The 23,322-nt window shown below is 44.3% G+C and overlaps 1 protein-coding gene across 9 annotated transcripts in view; it reads left to right on the top strand.

The window, feature by feature from the left end:
* ANKRD44 (ankyrin repeat domain 44) overlaps positions 1 to 23,322 on the top strand; it is a 218,636-nt gene that overhangs the window by 97,124 nt on the left and 98,190 nt on the right. For all 9 annotated transcript variants that reach the window (XM_006117913.5, XM_075934240.2, XM_006117912.5 and 6 more), the window contains exons 3-5: positions 4,392 to 4,470; positions 13,720 to 13,790; positions 21,734 to 21,934. In XM_006117913.5, the coding sequence (XP_006117975.1) occupies positions 4,392 to 4,470; positions 13,720 to 13,790; positions 21,734 to 21,934 (351 nt within the window). The remainder of the gene's footprint in view (positions 1 to 4,391; positions 4,471 to 13,719; positions 13,791 to 21,733; positions 21,935 to 23,322) is intronic.

The following is a 23,322-nucleotide window of genomic DNA, read 5'->3' as shown; positions in this document are numbered from 1 at the left end:
GCAGCGGAGTCAGGTCTGGTCTATCACTGGACTGGGCCTTCCCCACCGTCTTTGACGATGAAACGACTTTCCTCCAGGATGTTACAGGAAACTGCCGACCCGATCTCCTCAGGAATCTGGATTTTTATAGAGCCCAAGGCAGGAAAACTCTGAAGGTCCCGAGTGCAAAAACAAGGCGTACCCAGTGCAAAACTTTGGGGCCTTGTGCACATTCAGTGCCATGTGCAGGTTGGTGGTGCTATGAGCATATCCATGTGCGGTGTGCAAAGGTGGTGTTTTGGCGGCAAAGTCACTTGGGTTCCATTTTGAGAGACAATGTCCATACAGCTAACACCTTTTACTCAACATTATTTCAGTCTCTCTTCTTCAGTTATAACTAGCATCAGTATGAGCCATGTTTTGTTGTTGCTATTGTTGGGTGGTCAGTTGTGACAGGTGGAGGAAGATTTTTCTCATCTAGGAAACATAGAAATTAGGCTTAAAAACAACCAAACTACTAAAAGCTTCTCTTCTTGTTTAAAATATGATTCTGCTGATACTGAAGTCAACTCTCAATGACTTCAGTGTCTGAGATTAGATGCTTGAGGAAAGATATTGCTTTGCTTGTAAATGGATGGGGCTTTTAATCATAGGACTATATGAGCTCGTATCAGATGATCACTTCTTGACATCAAAAGAACTCACAGGCACAAAACTCAGCTCTTCTTGAATACCTTTTGGATTGTTTTGGATACTTGCTTGAACTTGTGTAACCAATAGCCCATTTCATACCTTCTCAAGGCTTGTGTATTGTCACAAGGTGGTACTAGAGTTGACAGATGCAAGAACTAATATTGCACCAAAACTAAGATTTTTTACAGTGCAATGTCTGAATTAGAATGCACTGAAAACATTTTTCCAGGATTTTGACAAGTCTCTGTTTTATGATTTTGCTTGTATTATATAGTCATAGCAGAAATAACATGAAATAGTCCCTATGATTATTATGGTGTGATATCCCACAGCAATCATGTGCCCAGCCAGTGCAAACTGAAACATAATTTATTACATCATAGAAAATGTAAATGAATAAATAAACTGTGTAGATCCAGATTTTCAAAAATGTTCAACCCTCTACTATTTTCAGCAGGAGCACATTAGAAAATCTGGCCATTTACTTAGATCTCTTAAATAGGCACTGAGATTTCTTGAGAATTCTGGCCTATAATGCATAAAGAGGCCATATTTTTCAAGTAAAAATGTTCTTGTTTTTTTATACTATTACAATTTCCTCAAAAGGTAAGAGAGAGAGTTTGAGAGAGAATCTTTCTTCCATCTCTTTGACTGTGTTTGAGTATTCTGTCTTCAAGTATTTGATCAGTATATTAGATTTTTTTGAAAGAATTATAAGGCTTTGTACTATATAAATAGACCTATCGGAGGGGGAAAAGCCCCATATAACTCATCCTGTACATAACTGGCTTCTAGGCTTGTAGTGCTTATGTACAGTGTAGCCTGGGAAAACATTTTTCATAGTTCAGAAAAAAAAGATTCTGCAGCATTGATTTGTTAGGCTATGTCTAGCCTGCTCCCTCTTGTGCAAAAAATATGCAAATGAAGAGAAGAGTGGAATATCGCAGCACCTCATTTGTATAATTAACGAGGCTCCGTTTTTGCGCAAGAGGCTTTTGTGCAAAAGCGGCTTCTAGATATAGACTTACTGTTTAAAGAGCATTTTGAAAATGGTGTGAATAATTCACAATTGATAATCTTGCAAGCATTCTGGAATAGCTGTTTACCTAACAGAGGTCAGGGGTATGTCCCTGTAGTGGGAATGTAAATGGGGCTTTTCTATTGCTTTGATTTATTGGCTGGTGAGTTACTTTGTTACCTGTATATGAATATTTAATGCTGGGTTGTCCTGGTACTGTAGATTTAATTAACTGAGCAGGCCCTGAGATCTTTGTATGACTGTTTCTTAATGTTTGACTTTATGAAGTGCACATGTGAAACAAATTAAATTAAGTGCATAATACCTCAATAACCCACAGAACTTGCTGGTTAACACTGTTATTAGCTCTTGAGATTTTACCATGGGTCTTGTAATAGTGATGATTTTTTAAAAAAATCTGTAAAACTTAGATTTAGAACACAAAAATAATTTTGGTTTTCGTTTTAAAATTACAATATGTTTCTAGCTCTCTTAGTTGTAGAGATGAACTTGAAAACGTGAACCCTAAAGATTCAAAAGCCAGAAGGCAAACAAAAACCTCCAAATGTGTTGTTTTAGAAATCTTTGTTTTTAAGCCAATCTTATGATTTTTTTGGAGGGCCTGACTCAAGGTGTTTGATTGCTTGGCTTTGCAATACTGGACTAGACTGTGCCAGACTTCTCTATTTTGAGCTATTGATTCACTGAGGACTGGTTTTTGAAAAGCTGCATGCATTTGTATTACTTTTGTGGCAAAAGGACATTTTATCTAGAATGACTTTATGGACAGTACCATTCTTTTCCTCCAAAGTATTATTTTCAGAGCCTTTTGCTGTGTTATTCAGTCAAATTGCATCATAATGACTGATGTCCAGAAGGATTTGAATTATGTCAGTATAGTGGTAAAATAGAAAACATTTTAAAAAATGGCCTAATTGTGGGCAATATTTTCCCTCATGCATAACTGTCTCTCCACGGTTGGAAGGAAGAGAGGTACAGATGAGAAACAAATTACATTCACTGCACCTGTGAAAAAGAATATCCAGAAAAGGAGAGTTTCTGCGCAAAGCTTGATGGGAAAAAAATAGCATGTGAGGTAGTGGTCACCAACCAGTAGATCGGGATCTATCAGTAAATCTTGGAGCCTCTGACAGGGGATGCTGACTGGCTTGGCCAGCAGCTATCAAGTGCTGCCACTTCAGTTGCCTCTCCACCTACTGTCATGCTGCTCCTGCCCTCTGCCTTGAAGCTCCCCTTGGGGGGCTCCTGCTTTCTGTGTAGAGTGTGGGAGGGAGGACTGATGTCAGGGTGTTCCTCTACCCCCCCGCCGCCCGTACCCTGTCTCCACACAGAGAGAAGGGGATGGAGGGAGCTTGGCAATGCAAATCTGTCATGCTCACACTGTGTGTGTGTGTGTGTATGTCATTTCCACACACACACACTGTCCTTCACTCTCATCTCAGTTCCAAGGGTGTGTGGGACTTGAATCCACCACCCTGCACTCCCCAGGCAAACGCCGTATTCCCCTAGGCCACTCCAGAACACAGCCCACCTCCCTACCTTCAGCAGGTCCCTTATCCTGCTTTCCAAATGTGGGAGCCCGCTTCATCCCCTGGACAGCCTGTGTTGGCTGACTGGCTGCTCCCAGACTGGGCAGGACTTGAGCCCTGAATCCTGGGCTCCCTAGGTGAATGCCCACCTCATCTCCCTCCCTTCAGTGGATCCCTTATCCTGCTTTCCTAATACAGGAGCCTGCTCTATCCTTGGGGCAGCCGGTGTTGGCTGCCCTGCCGCTGCTTGGATGGGTGGGATCAAGCCCACCACCCTGGGCTGATGCTCTATCACTGAGTTCACTGGAAATCCCACCCCACCTCTCCATCTGTGGAGCAGCCAGTATTAGCTGTCCAGCTGCTCCCAGGGGAGGTGGGACTGGAGCGCCCAACCCTGTGCTCTCCCTGCAAATGCCATGTCTCTTAGGCCACTGCAAAACATACCCCACCTCCAGAAGGTTCCTTATCCTGCTTTCCTAATGTGGGAGCTACCTCCATTCCTGGGGCACCCTGTGTTGGCTGTCTGACTGCTCTCAGGGTGGGTGGGGAGAGTCAGTGTTGGCTGTCTGGTCACTCACAGGGTGGGTGGGTGGGTGGGTGGAGAGTTCTAGGACTTGAACTCACCACCTGCCTTCCCCAGGCTAATGCCCTATCCCCTAGGCCACTCCAGAGCCCGCCTTACTTCAGGGTGTCACCTCCCACTCTCCGAACCCCTTGGCCCAAGACCAGAGCCTGTACCTCAACCCCCTACCCCAGCCTGGTGAAAGTGAATGAGATTTGGGGAGGAAGGGGGATGGAGTGAGCAGGATGAGGCCTCGGAGAAGGGGTGGAGCAGGGGCAGGACTTCTGGGGTGGGGGAAGGAAGCCGGGCAAGGGTATTTGGGTTTGAGGTAGATCTTACATTGCACTTATGTTGAAAAAGTGATCTTGTGGTTAAAAAGGTTGCAGGACACTGATGTAAGGTGTGGATAGTTAAAGAGAAATGCCTAGTTCAGAACTCCTCTTTCTGCGTTTACTGGTTGAATTCCATGTTTCTAATATGAGAAATGGATAAAAAATGAAATATTATCTAAAGCTTAAGGATATCTTAACATTGGCTCTTAACAGTGTTGACCATACTCTACAGATGTGTCATCTTTGTTGTTTTACAGGATGGGGAGAAACGCACCCCGCTTCATGTCGCAGCTTTTCTGGGGGATGCAGAGATCATTGAGCTCCTCATTTTGTCAGGTAATGTGAAGTATGAATTAATCATTGCCAGCGAAGCCAATGTTGCAAACTACGGTGAATGCCCCAAGGAGACATCATTAACTTACGCAAGTGAAATCTGGGCTGAGTCCATCTCTGAGTTCCAAGGAGTATCATGCTGTTTGCAGGATAAGAGAACCAGTTTACTTTACTTAATATAATGAATTACAGTAGAAGATTTTCCTGGCATTGCTTGGGTCCTTAACTCAAGTACATTTTTTGTTTTTCTTCATTTAAATCATTGTTCTGGGGCTGGCAATGAGGGGTTCAGTTTACAGCAGGGGTGGGCAAAATCAGGCCCTGGGCCCGGATCAGGCCCACCCAGCTGCCTATCAAAGCATGCATACTTACAGAGCTGCTCCCAGGATTCTCCTGCTAGGAAAGGAAAGGGCAGTGCTGAAGTCAGAGTGTCCCCCTGCTCCTGCCCCCATCTTTGCAGCGCAGGGGTCTGGGAGAGAGACATACAGCAGAGCTGCTCCAGTCTGAAGCATGGATGGTGAGTTTCTCAGAGCAGTGCAGACTCGGGGAGGAGGGAGACAGGGCAGATTTCCCTTAAAGAAACTGCATGTGGCTTCTCTCAGAAACGTACCCTGCAGCAGCCGGCACACACGTTCTCTGTGTCACTCTCTTACACCCCCAGTCTGTGCTCCTGGCTCTGCCACACACAGTCACTGTCACGTACACACTGCTGCATGCACTCGACCTGTGTCCCAAAGTCTCTGTCTCACACACAAAGGGTCTCTCTTTCACTCTCACACACTCTTTGTCTTTCTCTGTAGCTTCCCACCCTGTCCTTTCTGCTTGAGGCCACACCCCTTCCAGGGGGCCCACAGCCAACCCATGCCCATGTGCCAAAATTTGCGAATTGCCCCCTTCCCTCCCTCTGCCGCAAAAATTATTGCCCACTCCTGTATACAGGCTGCCCCAGGGAGAGAGAACACCCCCAGCCCTCTCTCTCTGCAGCAAATTGAGGCCAGGTGAGAAGCACCTGTCCATGGCTACTGCAGTGGGCACAGCTGGGGGAGGGGTTCATGTCTCCCGGCAGGAGGACAGACAGACAAACTCCCTGAAATATATAGTAGATAACTGTCCCTTTCTCTGCCCCTGCCCCTTACTGGTCCAGTGGTTTTATAAATGTCCTAGTCCCTATCTCTGGCCCCTTGCTCCTCCCTTGTGGTCATTCTACAGTGTAATTCCCTCCTGCCAGACCCTTCCCTTTCCATTTAATGAGAAATATTCAAAATCCAGGCACATCCCAGTATCCAGGCACAACCAAACCTTGCTTTAAATTATGATAAGAGGAAGCTGCATCCCAAATTTGGTGGGCCTAGCTCTTACTATTTAGGAGGAGTTCTTGAACCAACGGACTCACAGGTGGACAGACAGATAGATGCACATTTCTAAAACATAGTAAGAAGAGAAGACAATAACGTACTTTAAAACTAACCAAGTGAACAAAAAGTATGAATTGTTATCAATTTGAGGTGCATTAAAACTATTTGATATTTGCAGATTCAAAAAACAAGTTCAGCACCCGCTTGAGACCATCCTTATTTAGCAAATGACAGGAGCATATGTTCACTTCTGCATGGGCATCCTTTATGCTAGGCAGGGGCAAACTTTTCCTTCCCAAACCGCCAGACATGGCACCGCCCACACTCTGTTCCCAGAATGCCTGTTTTAGGCATTCTGGTGGTAGAGTGTTGCTGCTCCTAGTGCCCACCTGCCTGGTGCTCCGGGGCTGGAGAGGCTGGGCCAGGCTGCACAGTGCTCTCTCCTCCCTCCCCCAGTGCTCCGGGTCTGGAAAAGCTGGGCTCAGCCAAGCCAGGCCATGCAGCACGCCCGCTTTCGGGGCTAGGGAGGCTGGGGCGAGCACAAGTCAGCTCTTTCCCCTTTCCCTCCTGTAGTTGGGAGGGGGGAGCATGTGTGTGGCCTCCCCTGGCCCCGCCTTCACCAACCACCCATGCACTTCTGATGTCTCCTGTGGGATTTAATCACCTGCTTAGTTTTTTATTTTGGCTGCAAAGTGATGGATGGATCCTTATGTGTAAATATAGAGCACGATACTGATTCCACCGGGTAATGTCAAATCTCTCTTTGCATAGTTTTGTGATATAAAGAGATGGAATATTGAGCACTGGACTGTGAATTTTCATTGCAGCAGCTAACACGGACAAATTCTTTGATCTCAGACAAAACATTTATCCTTCTCTGTATTGGTTTCCAATTTGCAGTAGGAACATAACACCCACCACATTTGTAGAGGCATGTGGTTAATAATCAGTAGTGCTTCTAAACAATTTTGAAAATGAAAGACATGTATGATAGTCGTTAGAATAAAAGGTAGATTACAGGTAGTCCCCAGGTTATGTACAAGATAGGGACTGTAGGTTTGTTCTTAAGTTGAATTTGTATGTAAGTCGGAACTGGTACATATTTTGGGGGGGGACGGGGAGCTGGAGTTAGGTGGAAAAGACCCTGATTCTCATACAACTTCCTTATTCTAAGAAAAACACATACTGTTTTGATATGAAGGTTTTTTTTGGTTGATATTTTAATTAAAAATTGATCATAAGTTTCAGTGTCTCATGCTATATCCAAATCTTCCTTTTGGGGTACCTGAAAGATCCCAGTTATTCATTTAATAGTCAGAATCTTTGTTTTTTATAACTAAAAAAAGTTTATTCAATGCATATTACTGTTCCAAATAGAATTTGCTACAGATGGTTCAGTGAAATGGGTATTAAGTGTAATCAATAGTCACTGTAGAGCACAGTGAAATATTGATACAATCAAAGCTGTTGTTGTATTCTGCTGAGCAGAAAATGGAAATCCCTTCCTGTGAAGTGTGTGTGAATTTATCCACAGGATTAATTTTAAAGAAAAATTCTGTGTTGGGAACAGGAGTTTAGCCACAGGTGGGTCCTCGTTGTCCACTCACCCACTTTGCAACCAGACCCATCCCCTTGGGGCTTACCCTGCTCCACTCCAGCCAGGGTGTGGGGTTGGGGCTTATCCCCTCTTCCCTTCTGTCCTGCTCCTCCCCATTTTTGCCCACCCACAACACTGGGTAATTTTTCAGCTTCACCTCTGCCAGGCTGGAAGGGACTTGTTAATTTCACGTGACGCTAATAAGATACTTGCAGCTCTAGTGCTGAAGAGGGGAAGAGCTGTTGCTCCCAAGGTGGGGACTGTAACACAATGGGTCTCACTGCCTGCTGCTCCTGCTGTTCCCTAGGAAATTAATTTTTCCGCTCTGGAGTGCCCCCTTTTGGCTGGTGTCTTGTTCCCCCCAGCAGACCCGCGTCCTCCGCGGTGAGAAAAGCCGCTCCGCGTCTCCCTGGTCTGCTGGGCGGGGGGCACTAGCTCCGCGTCTCCCTGGTCTGCTGGGGGGAAGCGCCCCCCGTGCCGCCGGAGGTGGCGACAGTGGGGGAGGCACCCCGCACTAGCTGCGCCCCCCGCCCCCCGTTTGTAACTAGGGATCCGACGTAAGTCGGATTGATGTAACCCGGGGACTGCCTGTAGTGACTTTAGAAGAAGCATAGAAGGTTCATGGCTAACTCCTGGACATTCCTGCAAATGTCTAAAGGCCATGTGTTTCTACACCAGATTAAGAGTAAGACTTATTACATTACAGAAGAATAACTGAGAGTGAGGAGGAAGCTACGGGTTGAAAGAGTAAGGAGCTTGATGCAATAGGAAATAAGTTTATCAACATCCTTGAAGTGGTAAGAATTGAGTTCAGGTGTATATCTGTTCTATATCTGATCTTTAAGCTATTGCACGCTATTGCACATATACACACAGAATAATTAATTGCTAATTTGTCTTCTGAAAAGCAGACCTCAAATGAAGTTTTGGTTTTCAGATGTGCAAATTTGGATGCTTACCTTGAATTTCTAGTAAAGAATTTGGGCTTTAATGTCACAAGAACAAGCTCTGCTGCAAAATTTCCAACTCTTTCTCTGGTCAGGTAGGGAAGGAAATGTCACAAAAGAGTGAGTTCACAGCATTTCTACTTGTGACCAAATGCAGGATATGAAGAGATTACCCAAATTTAAAAGAGGTTTGGAAAGCTAATTAAACTTGCTCCAACCTAGAAAAAAGCTTGTTACAGTTTGGGGCAAGAGTGTACGGTAGCTAAGATTTTATCTGGGGGTATGTCTAGACTGCATCCCTCTGTCGGCAGAGGGATGAAGATTAGGCAGGTCGACATTGCAAATGAGGCAGGGATTTAAATATCCCATGCTTAATTTGCATGAAAATGGCCACCGCATTTCGCTGACTCAGCACTTTGTCGGCAAAAAGCGGCAGTGTAGAGGGGGATCTGTCGAGAGAGAAATCCTTTTTCGACAGATCCCTTATGCCTGCTGCAAGGCTTTCTTTCTCGACAGATCCCCCTCTAGACTACTGCTTTTTGCTGACAAAGTGCTAAGTCGGCAAAACGTGCAGTCTGGACATACTCTGGGTATGGTTTTTGAGATTGTCGCTTTCTTCCCCCAACTCAATGCAGTCTGGCAGGGCTGGCCAACCCGCAGCTCGCAAGCTGCATGTGGTTCTTCCCCCCCTTAAATTGCAGTTTGCGAAGTCTCCCCCGTGGCTCGTGAAGCCGCCCCTGCGCCCGTTAAAATGGGCCCCCGGTTCCCTGTGCTTTCCGTCCAGTGTAGAAAAGCAAAATGGCGCCGACAAGATGGTGCCAGCTGACAGGAGCCTGATGTGGCCAAAAAGCCACCCGGAGTTTTGTCTTTTTCCCCTCGACCAAATGCAGCTGGGGCTGGGTTTTTTTTTTTTCCTTGACCAATTTTTCCCTCAGCCCTTTGTGCAATATCCCCAACTATTGTGGCTCTTTGCCTTTAACGGGTTGGCCACCCTGAAATATGGCATCACACCATTGTTGTAAAAGAATCTAGCGCACTGCATCTGGCTGCTGTTACTTATCCAAAACAAGAAAACTTTGTTCAGACTGGATTTATGTAATGAATGGTTAGTTCTGTGATAGATAAACGACTTGATAATATGAAAGTTTGTAACAATGAACTGCAGCTTAATCAAATATCACTGGATTAGCCCAAGAGTGGTATTTTATGGAATAAGCAATATCTGTCGAGCTTCCTCTGACCTTTAGAGCATCTGATTGAAGTGCCTATTCTGGCTTAATTTATACCCCAGTTATCAGGGGTGTGTACATGTTAAAATGCAACAGTAGCTGTAACAAAACTCTTCAACATCAACATTTTAAATGGCTGTTCTCCCACTAGAAATATGTTAAACAGATAACTTGTAAAGCACCTAAAACAGCATTTCTGAAAAAGTAGGCCTCTGTTTTACCCTCCTGTGAACAGGCATATTTTCCTTCCTTTGAGAACATAGACAGTCTTTCTAAATAGTATTGTAAAATAATTTGAGATCCTGGGATGGAAACGGATATTTAAAAACTCAACAAATCCCTGCAGTACATGGTGGTTAAACCAAACAAGATGTTTTGAGTGGAACATACAAAAAGACAAACCTTTGCAAACATGGTGGACTACATTAGTTATGAATAAGCCATTCCACTGTGTTGGGTAAACAGTACATAGAAAAACATACAGAGGAAAAGGATGTGGAAAAGAGCAGAGGGAGATAAGATTGATAACTTGCTTCTTCGTATGTGTGTGTGTGGTGATCATTTTGCGTTTATAATTTTCTTTGGTGGTTTTATTGGCTGCTGTCTGTTCAGCTTCCTGAAGGGTGAATAGATCAGTGAGTGGCTTAACCTGCTCCTGAAAGAAACCATTTCCTGGGTTTTCTAATCATCATGTTTGCAGATGCCACTGTAGTTGCTGAATATTGAGGAATGATATAACTGCCTGTCACATCATGCTATTTGTCACCTAAGCTTATCTGATGTGGTACCATCTGCTTATGAATGAGTAGAAAGAAATCAGGAGAACCTCAGTTAAAAGAATTGAACCACAGAATAAATTTTATTAAAAGAAATATTTGATACCAGTGATTGGGATTTTGTCCATGCAGTTAGCATGTGACAGATCTCACTTATCCAAAACAGTGTAACAAGATACATTGGAATCCTACATTGAAAGCTCCTTGGGGCAGAGACTGTCTTTGCTATGTGTTAGCCTAGTGCCTAACATAATGGGGTCCTGTCTATAATGGAAGGCTCTAGGGACCAACACAGTATAGAAAAAGCGGAGAGGAGTCCTGTGGCACCTTATAGACTAACTGAAGTGTAGGAGCATACTTAGCTTTTGTCATTAAAATGTTAAATGTAAGGAAGATTGTTTTTTATAATGGGCCATCCAGTTAATGTCTTTGTTCAGGCCTAGAGAAACCAGTGTCAAATATTCATCTGAAGGTCAGTTCCACACACACTCTCTCTCTGTAATTGGTTTATGAAATTCCTTTGTAGAAGAATGGCTACTTTTAAATCTATGATTGAGTCCCCAGGCAGGTTAAAATGTTCCCCTGTAGGTTTCTGTGTGTCACCATTTCTGATATCTGTCTTGTGTCCATTTATCCTTTGTCATAGACACTGTCTACTTTGGCCAATATACATGGCAGAGGGGCATTGCTGGTACTTGATGGCATATATTACATTAGAGGATGTGCAGTTGTATGAGCCTGTGATATGGCTTATGTAGTTAGGTTTGGTGGTATTGCTTGTATAGATGAATGGACAGAGTTAGCAACCGGGTTTGTTACAGGGGATAGGTTCCTGGGTGAGTGTGTCTGAGGTCTGATGCTTATGTACATCTTTATGACAATGAAATTCTCCAATAAAACATAATTTACTAAACCAGACATTCATTTTGCATGGGCACAGCTAGTTCCGTTAGATGTAAGGCTCCCAGGCAGGCCAGACAGATTAGTGCGATCTGTCTCGTATTGGCACCTTCACAAATTGCAGTTATTTCTGAAGCCTGGTGACCTGGGAAATTTGAAACTTTTTCCAACTTTTGAAAAACTGAAAGGAAACTCACAGACATTTGCTACCACTCTGATTATTAGAACCACATTCTCAATGACCATTAGGAGTGAGACATAAACATGCAGTGTTTTTTGGATAATACTTTTAGTTCTTAGACCTTGTACAATCAGGGAAAATTCAAACGAAAGCCTTTGTAATGGGTGTATTATATAAAAGCTTATACTCTAATGCACTGGTTCTCAAACTTTTTGGCTCGTGGCCCACCTGGCCCATTGTAAACCTTTCTGGGGACCATCAGTTGCCCAGGGAAACTCACTGTTAATTACATAATTACATCCAAGTCATTTTGCTAGTGCTGCAGCTAGGGAGAACGTTTTAATTTAACCAATAAGAAAGGAAATATTAAATTATTAAATAGATTAAGCGCTTTCACATTCTCGTGCTAGTGTATCAAACTTCATTTTAAATAAAGTAAAATATTAATTTTTGTCTAACACAAAAGGTGTCAATGTTTTCTTTATTTATAATGGGGGAGAACCTTTTTTTGGTTTGGGGGTCACTGACCCACAGAAAAACGAATTGGGGACTACACAAGGAAGAGGCAAAAAAAAAAAAAAACCCTCCAAAAAACCCCAGCCCTCACTGATGTGGCCCCCAACTGAGACACCTCACTTCTCTGGTGCTCCAGCCCCACAAGGCAAGGGGGTGGGCAGGGAGGACAGAGGTTCAGGGTTTCCCCTGGGCTGGATTTACTCTTCTGGGGTTTTGGGGTTAGTGGATTTTCTGGACCTCCCCCAAGGTCTGGACAAAAATGAGGGGTTCAGTGTGTGGGACAGGGCTGCCAGTAAGCGGGATAGTGATGAGAATGTAGGATCTGAGCAGGAAGTGTAGTGCAGGAGCAGGTGAGGGCGCAAGATCCAGGCGGGAGGTGGGGTGCAGGATCAGGCCGGGGGTAGGGTGTCTGGCCAGTAGGGAGGGTGAGGAGCAGACTGGGGGCGGGGTGTCTGGCGGGGGGCGTGGGTGCTGGAGCAGACTCGGGGTGGGATGGCTAGCCAGGAGGGAGGATGCAGGAGGGAGGGAGAGTGGAGGAGCAGACTGGAGGTGGGGTATCTGGCCAGGAAGAAGGGTGCAGGAACAGGCTGGGGGTAGGCAGTCTGGCTGGGGGGGAGGGTGCATAAATGGGCTGGGGTCTTGGGGGGAACGGGACGGTTCAGGAGCACAGTAGAGTGCGGGGTCAGGGCAGGAGGGCACTTCCTTCCACACCCCACGCCTCTCCCAGAATCATATCTTAGTCATGGCCTCCTGCTGCTTCCATTGGCTGGATTCCAGACTACCTGGATTCCGGAGTACCTGGAAGCCATAGGCTACCTGGAAGGCGGCCACGGACCACAGTTTGAGAACCACTGTTCTAGTGAAAATTGAGTTAAAACATGCGTTTTTATTATTGAAGAGTTTGAAGGTTTAATTGTGAACCCCGGGTGCCCTATCCTCAGGATATTTATACTTATCTAAAACTTATCCAATTGTATCCAGGACAGATTTACAGATACCTATGCTAGTTTGTAAAATGTTCTGCTTTCACACAATAATAATATTATAAAATAAAGCAGTGTCTTTATTTTCTTCCCCCAATGATTTTTCCTTGTTTGTCTTATTGCTGCAATGGATTGCTTTAAAATATCACTTAAACTGCATTTGTGTCCCGCATGGATGTGCAAGCTCACTTTCTCAGGGTGTGTTCAACTGTCCCACCCCAACCTGGCTGCCCCCAAACTTCCTTATTACCTTCTCCACTCAGCAAGTGACCCAGCAGTATCTAGCTGCGCCACCTTCTCCCCCATTACCCTTTAAATCATTCCCTAACACTTCCAACAAGCACTTCAAGCTCAAGAAGCCTCCTGCATTTCCTGGATGTGTGACTGTGGACTTGAGCCTGTGAGGTGCTGAATGCTGTCAGCTCCAAAAGATGAAAGACTCAATTGTCTATAGGTTCAGGTCCCAGATCCCCACCTCATCTGTCTTACCTCCTGACAGACTTGTACATTTGCCTGGTCCTCAGATAACTAGCTAATCTTTGATAGGCAACTTAGGCCCATCGCCCCCACTTTACTGTTGAGTGGTTCTAATTTTTGTAAGTAAGGTAATTTTCTAAGGGTTAACAATGTGGAAGTAATCTCATGCCAGCAAGGTTGTGATAAGCCCTGTGTATATGAATGCAGCACATCCTTTGTAATTAAAAAATATATTATTATTGCAAATACTGCATCAGAAGCATGCCAATAATCTGTACTATTGATTTTCAGGGGCTCGTGTCAATGCCAAGGACAATATGTGGCTGACCCCTCTTCATCGGGCAGTTGCCTCAAGGAGCGAAGTGAGTGAGCTCTGATTACCTCAGCAGTTACATACAAAGAATCATAGAATAATAGGACTGGAAGAGACCTCAAGAGGTCATCGAGTCCAGCCCCCCACCCTCAAGGCAGGACCAAGCTCCGTCTACACCATCCCTGACAGATGTCTATCTAACCTGTTCTTAAATATCTCCAGAGAGGGAGATTCCACCACCTCCCTTGGCAATTTATTCCAATATCTGACCACCCTGACAGTTAGGAATTTTTTCCTACTGTCCAATCTAAACCTCCCCTGCTGCACTTTAAGCCCATTACTCCTTGTCCTGTCCTCAGAAACCAAGAGGAACAAATTTTCTCCTTCCTCCTTGTGACACCCTTTTAGATATTTGAAAATATTGACAAAAATTCCATGAGCACAATAAAATACAAATGGTGACCAAAAAAAAGAGAGGGAGAGAAAAGAAAGAATTTTCTGATTGTGAAACAATTTCCATTTCACTAAGGCAATACTAACGAGCTGTGTGGTGTTCTTATTGTTAGCCTGCTGGATGCTTGTGGTTTTCCACCCCTAAGTAGCTGCTTGCTTTCTCTAACATGATGACTAATAGAGGTTACGTTCGGCAGACAGCTATTAGATAGAATGATCTTGATGTAAGTGGGGTATACTGTGTCGTGGCGCTGGTCTAATCACCTTAAAATGGTCAGACACAGTGGAGTGTGGGATAAGATAAGGGGGTGGAATTGCAATGAGAGGGCATGCATCTAGTGATCTAAGAGGTTTACTGTGGAGTTTGATTGGAGTAACTATTTGAAGGCGTCCATAAAGCTTCCTTTTAATTCCTCTGATTCATTTATAAGATGAATGTCCATACTTTTCCATTTGGCGAAAAGAAATTTTTAGCATCCCCCTTTTTCATCTTGAAAGCTGAGGGATAATAATTATCAGAGAGAATAACCCATGACTGAATTGTCAAGAGTACCATCATTCTGTGCTTCCATTTTTGGCCTCTGTGTGTATTTTTATCCTCTTATTATTCAGTTGATATGATACAAGCAACTGCCGTATGAATTGGCTGCTGAGAGGCGCATTTGAGAGACGCGAGCTGGCTGTAATCACCTCCATAACAATCCCAGTGCTTGCCAAGCCTGGAGGCAGGACTCCTTAGCTCATTTCTGAACACAGACATTGCTTAGCTACTGCCCGAGCTTCCTAGTTGTTGGCTTCCAGTGAAGCCTACTGAAAGAAATGGCTAATAAAAAACAAATGCAGGGAAAGGAGAGAAATACAAAAAGCCACATTAAAAATAAAAGTCGGACATAAACCTTCAGGCTACGTCTAAACTACAAAGATTTTTTGAAAGAGGATATGCAAATTCTTTCTCTAATGGCATTTTTGAAAGAGGATCTTTCGAAAATGAAAGTAAGTCTGGATGCAATTGTTTTGGAAAAAACCCCATTTTTTTTGGGAAAAACCGCTCTTCCTAAAAAAAAAAAAAGGAGGTTTGTGAAGGTGGGTTTTTTTTTTTTCGAAAATGGTGGTGGTTGTTTTTTTTCTGGGGAAAAAAACCAAAAACGTCCAGATTACTTTTATTTTTAAAAGTTCCTCTCTCGAAAATGTGATCGGAAAAAGATATGCAAATTCCTGTGGAACTTGCATATCCTCTTTCGAAAAATCTTTGGAGTTTAGACATGTCCTCCGTAACAACCACAGTCTTTGTAAACCAGGAATTACAATCTCTATGGTGTAGCTGATTTAGATGGGGGGTGAATTTTATCTGTTATGACAGTCCTAGCTAAAAATGTCTTACCAGGGCTTTGTGCCTCATTCTTCACCCTTTGCTGCTGAAAGCAAGTGAATACCCTGTGCAGAGCGAGGCCTGCACCCTATTGGGCAGGTTTCTTTTCCGTGGTTCTGGTAATTCTAGCATCCCGAAAGGAATGATATCACAGGTACAGAATGTGAGGAGGTGATAAAAAAGTGAGCTGTGGCCTGTGTAAACTGGCTAATCTTATTTCAATGTGTATATTTCCTAAAAATGTCATTTTCTTCCTGAGTCCTTTTTTCTTTGCTAATTCTTGTTCATATGCAAGATATTGCTTTACTAACATTTTGAATGACATTTAGTAGTGTAAGATTTTTTTTTAACTGTTATTGGTACTATGTTTGCAAAAATAAATCACTGCACATGCTACATGACAAATTTCCAATATTAGTACTATAATACTAGATCAATAGTCAAACAGGGGCTTCTTTGGCCAAAAGTTGACTCAGGCCTCATTATGTTTTGTCAAGTATCTGTGGCTTTTAGAAAAGTAGTTCCACTGTTAGAACAATCACGTGCAAGGTGATCTGACGGGTGCCGCACCAGAGAATTTGCCGAACCACGGGAGGTCAACATTGTCTAGCAGCATTACCAACGCTTCCACTGCTTATTGGGCTCTTAGAAGACATTTAGGGGTACATTAGAGCTAAATAACAGCACAGAACACTGAGAGCCAGGACTGATGTCTGTAAATAAACTTTTATGGGACTGTGGAAAACTTGGCCACATCCATGATAAGTGGACATCCGGCTAATTACAATCACATCGGACCATAGATGTTACCAGACCAGAGAGTGCCGAACTAGAGAGGTTTAACGGGTATTTCATTTTGCTTAAAGGTAGTTGTTAGAGCTGAGGAGAGCTTGCCATAACTTTTTCAATAGAATAATTTTCTGTTGGAAATTTGAAACAAAAATTGGTTGTCAAAATTTTCCACTGTGAGATTATCAAAATATTTAGTTTGTGGAAAAGTAAAAATATTTCATTTTGACCATATCAGAAGGTTGTGTTGATGAGGTTGAAATGGTTTGTTCAGACTTTATTATTTCAACTATTATAACCTGTTCTAAATTTTATAATATAAAGTTTGAGTAAAATGTTTCAACCTTATCGAAAATGAAATGTTTCAAGAATATTTCATTTCACAAAAAATGCTGAGATTTCTACATTTCTACCTGACTTATAAATAAATGAAATTTTGAAATCTTGGAATTTCTCCCAGCACCTTAGGAACTTACTCCACGGATGCTCCATCCCTGGAACACCTTTGGAAAAAAATTAATGGGTGCTTAGCACCTCCTGGCAGCCAGTTCCCACAGCTTCTCCTGCTTTCAGTGGATCAGTGCTTGGGGAGGGTGGAACTGGGTGGGAAGAGATGGGTTGAGAGTGGAGCAGAGGTAAGAAGAGGCAGGATGGAGATGGAGTTCATTACCAAGAGCAGGGAGGAAACCCCTTGAACCTTCTAACCTCCCTGTTCCTCGCTGTGAGTGGGGGGGCAGCTGTTGCTCTTGGGAGTAGGGGGAAACCACCAGGGCTTCTTGCCCCAGGAAAAGCAAGAAACAGTAGAGGGTCTAGCTTCCTGGCTTTCTTATTTCACTGCTCTCCATAGACATTGTTGCCCTAACTACACTGACATAACTCCACCTTCACGAGAGGTGTAGCACTTGTGTCAGTGTAGTAGGGCATTTGCATTGTTGGGACGTGGCTGTAGGTGGACACTGATGTAGTTAGGTAGATGTAAGCTGCTTTATGTTAACCTGTGTGGTGTAGAGTAGGCCAGAGAGTAATCAACCACTGGAATAATTTACATAGAGATGGGAAGGATCCTACATCACTTGAAGTCTTTAGATCTGAACTGGGGGAACTATGGGACTGATGCATGAATTGAGTTTGCCTTCCCGGCAGTGTTAACTGGCGCTATGACTCATGCTTTGCCCCTGGCCCCACTGCCATTCATGCCCAGAAAACTTTATCTCAAGTTAAGTTGTGCCTTAAGCTCGAGCGAGTTAGCCTGTTGGAGGTGGGTTGAAGCTTGAATGCTGCTGGTGCTGGAGCAAGCAATGTAGTGGGATGGAGCAGCTTGAGTCACAGCTGACTAGCAGCTAGTTCAGTCATTCTGTGTCGCTTGCGTGCGACTCCATGGAATGGCCACTCTCACTCGAGCCCAGTTAGCGCAAGGGGAGTAACTTGAATGTGTTCACTTGAGTTAATTGTTGCAGTGAGGATGAGCCCACAGTGTGAAATTCAGTGGCCTGTGTTCTGCAGGAGCTCAAAGTAGATCATCAGAATGTTCCCTTCTTGCCTTAAAATTCCTGAGTTGAGGTGCACAGATTTGAAAACTTTGACTTCTATTTTTAATTAATTTGGGGCTCCTTATTCCATGAGCATTGACTGCAGGCCCAGGCCCCATTTTTATAATGTGTAGATTGATTACGCAGCCGCCAGCCTAAAATTCTGTCTTCCTCTCCAAAGAATTTCAGGGCAGTAAGTGCTCCAGTGCTCAGAGATCTGGAGCATCTGCAAATCTCACTGATGTTGCTGAGAGTGTTCAGTGCTTCTGAAAGCAAGGCCACTTTTACATTACGCTAGATTTAATAATTGTATCCTAAATATAAATATAAGTATGTGTGTATAATATGAATATAAAACAAACAAATAATAAGCATGCTGATAAAATGCTTATTCTTTTAGGGATGTTAAATATTGGCTAATGGAATAGTCGAGTAACCTCATGAATTTTTATTGGTTAGTCAACTCTTCTATAGTCCCTGGGAGCAGGGCTGGCAGCCAGTGTGCTCCGCCCTCACTCCTGAGGAGCCCCCTGCCACTCCGTGTTGCTGCCTCTGTATCAGAGCCAGCAGAGCAGGATACCAGGTAGAAGCAGGTCCGTGAGGGGAGCCAGTTTAAAAAACAGCTCCCGTCACGGACCAGCTGCCTGTCACCCTGTGCTGCTGCCTCTGATAAAGAGGCAACAGCACGGGGTGGCAGCAGCTCCTGTCTAGGGGGTGTCTTATCTCCCGGACTCGGCATGAGCTGGAAGTGAGCTGGGCTGCCCATCTGGCTCCTAATACACTGTAAATGCAGAGCTGCAACAGGGGTAGGTCTCGGACCCGTTGCAAGCCAGGACTGAGTTGGGCTGCTGGCCAGCCTGCTAAAAAATGTACTGGCAAAGCGGGAGGGCTGGGAATGCGTGTAGTCTGTGGCATTAACCTGTAAGCTTTTGCTTATCCGTTAATCGACTACACTATTACATCCCTTCTTCCTTTGTCTAAAGGAGTGCAATTGTGCGAATAGTGTGCGTGTATGCCTAGAATTGCATATAATACCTAGTTACACTTTGTACAAATCATTGGTCACCCTACCCCGATCCTGGTCCTGCATCCTCCCCCCTGGTATGGCCAGACACTCTACTCCTGCCCTGCTTCTGCACCCTGCCTCCCACCCAGACCTCACAACTTCTCCCCCTTCTGCACCTTACCTCCCTCCTAGATTCTGCACCCCCATCCCTACCCCACTCACTAGCAGTCCTGTATCTCACACTGAATCCCTCATTTTTGTCCCTACCCAGACTGTAAGAGGGTCCATAAAATCCAGTAACTCCAGCACACCAGAAAAGTAAATCTGGCCTATGCAAAGCCCTGAACCTCAGTCCTCCCTGTCCCTTCCTCTCACTCGGTGAAGCTGGAGTGCCAGAGGAGTGAAGTGCCTCAGTTGGGTGCCATGTCTGTGATGGCTGGGGGGTTTTGGAGGAGTTGTTTTGCTTCTCATTTGTGTGGTCCCCAACTGATTTTTCTGTGACCCCCTCCGACTCAAAAAGGGTTTCTCACCCCTATCATAAATAAGAAAAACATTAAAACCTTTTGTGTTGGACATAATATTGTACTTGATTTAAAATGAAATTTGGCAAGCTAACATGAGAAAGTTAAAACGCTTAATCTGTTCAATAATTTAAATTAAACCATTCTCCCTAGCTGCAGCTGGTTCAGAAAAAGTGGTTACCGTACCCAGCCTACCCTTGACCCCATCCCTCCCACCAGCACACAGATCCGTGAATAAGTTACATCTCGGCACACCACTTCTGAAAGGTTGCCGACCCCAGTATAAATGATAATGTATAATTATACTTTAACAAAATTATGTATGCATGTTTCATGCTAAAGTGAGTACTCAGGTCTCTTGGATATTTTTTAGAGCTAGATTATCCTTTGCTCAGGGTTATAGCTAAAAGACCTAGTTGCACTGCCCTGGAGTAGTCTCTGGGAATTCTGCCTGCCCTGCCCTTCTGAGGCCCTGTTCCTCTGCTCTACCACTCCTTATATCATATCCTGGAGGGGGAATAATCTGCCACACTACCCCTCCCAGTGCTCATCATCTCTAGTTCCCTTGCTCCTGGTGGGAGATGGGAGTGATGAGCATCTAATCTCCCTCCCTGTCTCTCCTGCTGTGATACAGACTGATCTAATGCAGTCCTGGTGGAGCGTCTCCCACTATCACGCTGCATGGCTGCGTTAAACTCAGCCCAGCTAAGCCGATAGTGTCTGTAACGTTTTTTAAAAGTCTGTTTTATTGTTTTAGAGTTTCAAATGGGAGAAGACAAACCTCTCTGTTCAACTGTGAGATGTTTAAATCTATTGTCTCCTCCCACCTAAGTATAGGTGCTACATATTTCCTTGGTCAAGAGATGTGCAGTGTCTGTAACGGAAAATATGTAGTTTAATTCTGTTGGTATATGCACTTAGTTATCACCCTTACAAACTAAGCACATGAGTATCAGCCTTACTCTGATGTTTCGTGAACCTAAATAAACGTAAAAAAACAATGAATGGTCTTGTAGCACCTTAGAGACTACCACAGAAATATAGCTAATATAATGAGCTTTTGTGAGAACAACCCATTTTTCCAGATGAATGGAGCAAGGGGTCCAGAGATACAAACAGATCACAGAAAAAGAGAGGATAGAGGAAGGGAAAGGAAAAAAAAAAACCCTGTCAATTACAGGGTCTGTGCTAAAATGAGGCTAATAGAGTGGGCTGGAAGTTCCCGATACTTAGCTTTTGATGTCATTTGTGTGTTGAATAAAATGGCCCATCGAATAAATGTCTTTGTTCAGTCCCTGGCTAAATGTGTCAAATTTGCATACAAAGGCCAGTTCCGCAGTCTGTCTCTCTAGCTGATTCCTGAAATTACTTTGTAAGAGGATAGCCGCTTTTAGATCCATTAGTGAGTGCCTGGACAAGCTGAAATGTTCCCCAACAGGTTTCTGTATATTACCATTTCGAATATCTCATTTGTGTCCATTGATCCTTTGTTGTAGAGATTGTCCAGTTTGGCCAATGTACTTGGCCGAGGGGCATTGCTGGCACTTAATGGCATAGATCACATTAGTGGATGTGCAGCTGTATGAGCCTCTGATTTGGTGGTGATGTGATGATGTCACTTGTGTAGCTATATAGCGTTGACACTGGAGTTTATTGCAGGGGTGGGTTCCTAGGTGAGTATGTTTTGAGGTGTGATGCGTAGTTGCTGGACAGAATTTGTTTGTGAATCTGAAATTTTTTACCTGTACAGTTAACTTGGATTTTTGTTCTGTCCTTTTATGACTGCTATGTATAACAGTTTTGTTTCCACTCTATTGTTGAAAAGAATCCTTCATGTATTTTATAGATGGGTTCATCATACATAGTATTTATCCCCTTTTTATCTCAGATACAATAAATACATTAATTCCCTCAAGCAGAACGTGGCTCTAATGTCTAGTGTTAAAGAGCAGTGACTGTGTCTGATATGGACCCAGTCCTGCAGTTTTTCACACCAAAATAGGAAAGTTTGTGTGGACTAAGAAATGCAAGATTCTGCCCTAAGTTATAACAAATGTACTTGAAAAAAGCTAAATGTATACAATGATGTGTAATGCAAGGGCATTTGAATCAGCGATTTCACTTCCCTCACCTGGAATATGTTTGAAGGACTGACCCTAACTGTCCTTTTCCCTGCCTGTCTGTGAGTTTTATGTGACTACTAGGAACAACCAAGTATATTGCTTTCCCACACTTTACCATGTGATGTTTAGAGAGAGATGTTCCTACATAGACATGCCAAATATTTATTTTAATAGCTTGTTTATAATTGTACTTCCATTGCAGGAAGCAGTACAGGTATTGATTAAGCATTCAGCGGATGTTAATGCTCGGGACAAGAACTGGCAGACCCCGTTGCATGTGGCAGCTGCGAACAAAGCCGTGAAGTGTGCAGAAGTAATCATTCCAATGCTGAGCAGTGTCAACGTCTCTGACAGAGGGGGGCGCACCGCATTACACCATGCTGCTCTCAATGGACACATCGAGGTAAGTGGCCAAGAAGCATTGTTGATATAATTTATGGGTTTCTGGCACTGTTGTCCTTATCAGAATAAAGTATGAGTTTATATATCTTTATATGGCATGGATAGGTAGATATCTAACCATCGCTTATGAGAGATTTTAAACTGGGATGGGCAATAATTTTCAGTGGGGGGCCACTCCAAGAATTTGGCAAGTTGTCGGGAGCTGAGCTCTTCTACAGTATGAATGGAAGGAGTGCAGGGCGAAGGATGGTGTTTTGAGTACAGGGGGGAGATCTGAGTAGTGGTTTGGGGTGCAGAGGGGTGTGGGTTCTGAGAGGGAGTTGGGATTCTGGAAGGGTTCTGACCTAGGGCAGGAGTGCAGAGGGTTCTGGGGCAGAGGGGTGGGGTGATGGAGCAGGTTCCAGGTGCAGGGTCTGGCCAGGAGGCCCTTGTCATAGGCAGCTCCCAGCATATAGTCTCGTGGCACCCTCAGAGAAGCTGCCGCAGCTCCACGTACTACTCGAACCAATCAGCTGCTGGGGCTAGCGCGTGTGTTTTTTCCACATGGCACGCCTCTTGGGAAGAGTGGGGAGCAGCAGGTCTCCATGGTTTCCAGCCAGTGGAAAGCTGTGAGGATGGTTCTGGGGGTGAAGGCAGGACATGGGCACCTCCCTCCTGCCTAGGTGTGTGCACTGCATGCACGCGCATGCACACACACACACACACACACGGCAGCTAGCCACTTTGAGCATTGTGTGGGACTGTGGCAGTCAGGGTGCCTGCCTAAGAGGGTCCTTCTGGGCTGTGGCAACAAGATCTAAATGCGTGATGGGCTGGTTCCAGCCCGCAGGCCGTATTTTCTCCACCCTAGTTTTAGCTCAGATACACTGGCGATAGCTTAAGATAGCTACAAACACAAAGAAGGGGGTCACGATCAAATAAGTTTGAGAATCCCTGCTCTGCAGTATTCCCTAAAGACATAATTACACCTTTATACATTGAAAGCCACTGTATTAGGAGCCTGTAATTGTATCTGGGAAAATCTGCACACATGCAGAGATCCAAGGACATCGGTTGTGGCCCAGTCAGCACACTGCTGTGGCCCATGTGACATCCTCAGGGCTATATAAGTAGTATTGGATGCAGCCCCCGTAACACATAGAGACCTGCATACGTGGCCTGCAAGGGTAAATAGGTTGAGAACTACTGATATAGGCTTAAGGGCTTGTCTTCACTCACCCTGAGATCGGTGCTCTGGAGATGGATCTCCTGGGGTTCGGTTTAGCAGGTCTAGTAAGGATCTGCTAAATCACCCACTATCTGCACCCCCGTCAGCCCCAGTACTCCACTGGGCCGCGAGGAGCGAGAGAAGAAGATGGGAAAAACTCTCCCCTTGACTTCCTGCAGTGG

The sequence above is a fragment of the Pelodiscus sinensis genome, chromosome 7 (assembly GCF_052426305.1).
Source record: "Pelodiscus sinensis isolate ZL-2025 chromosome 7, ASM5242630v1, whole genome shotgun sequence".
Classification (NCBI taxonomy): Eukaryota; Metazoa; Chordata; order Testudines; family Trionychidae; genus Pelodiscus; species Pelodiscus sinensis.
This window is presented reverse-complemented; position numbering and strand designations above follow the sequence as displayed.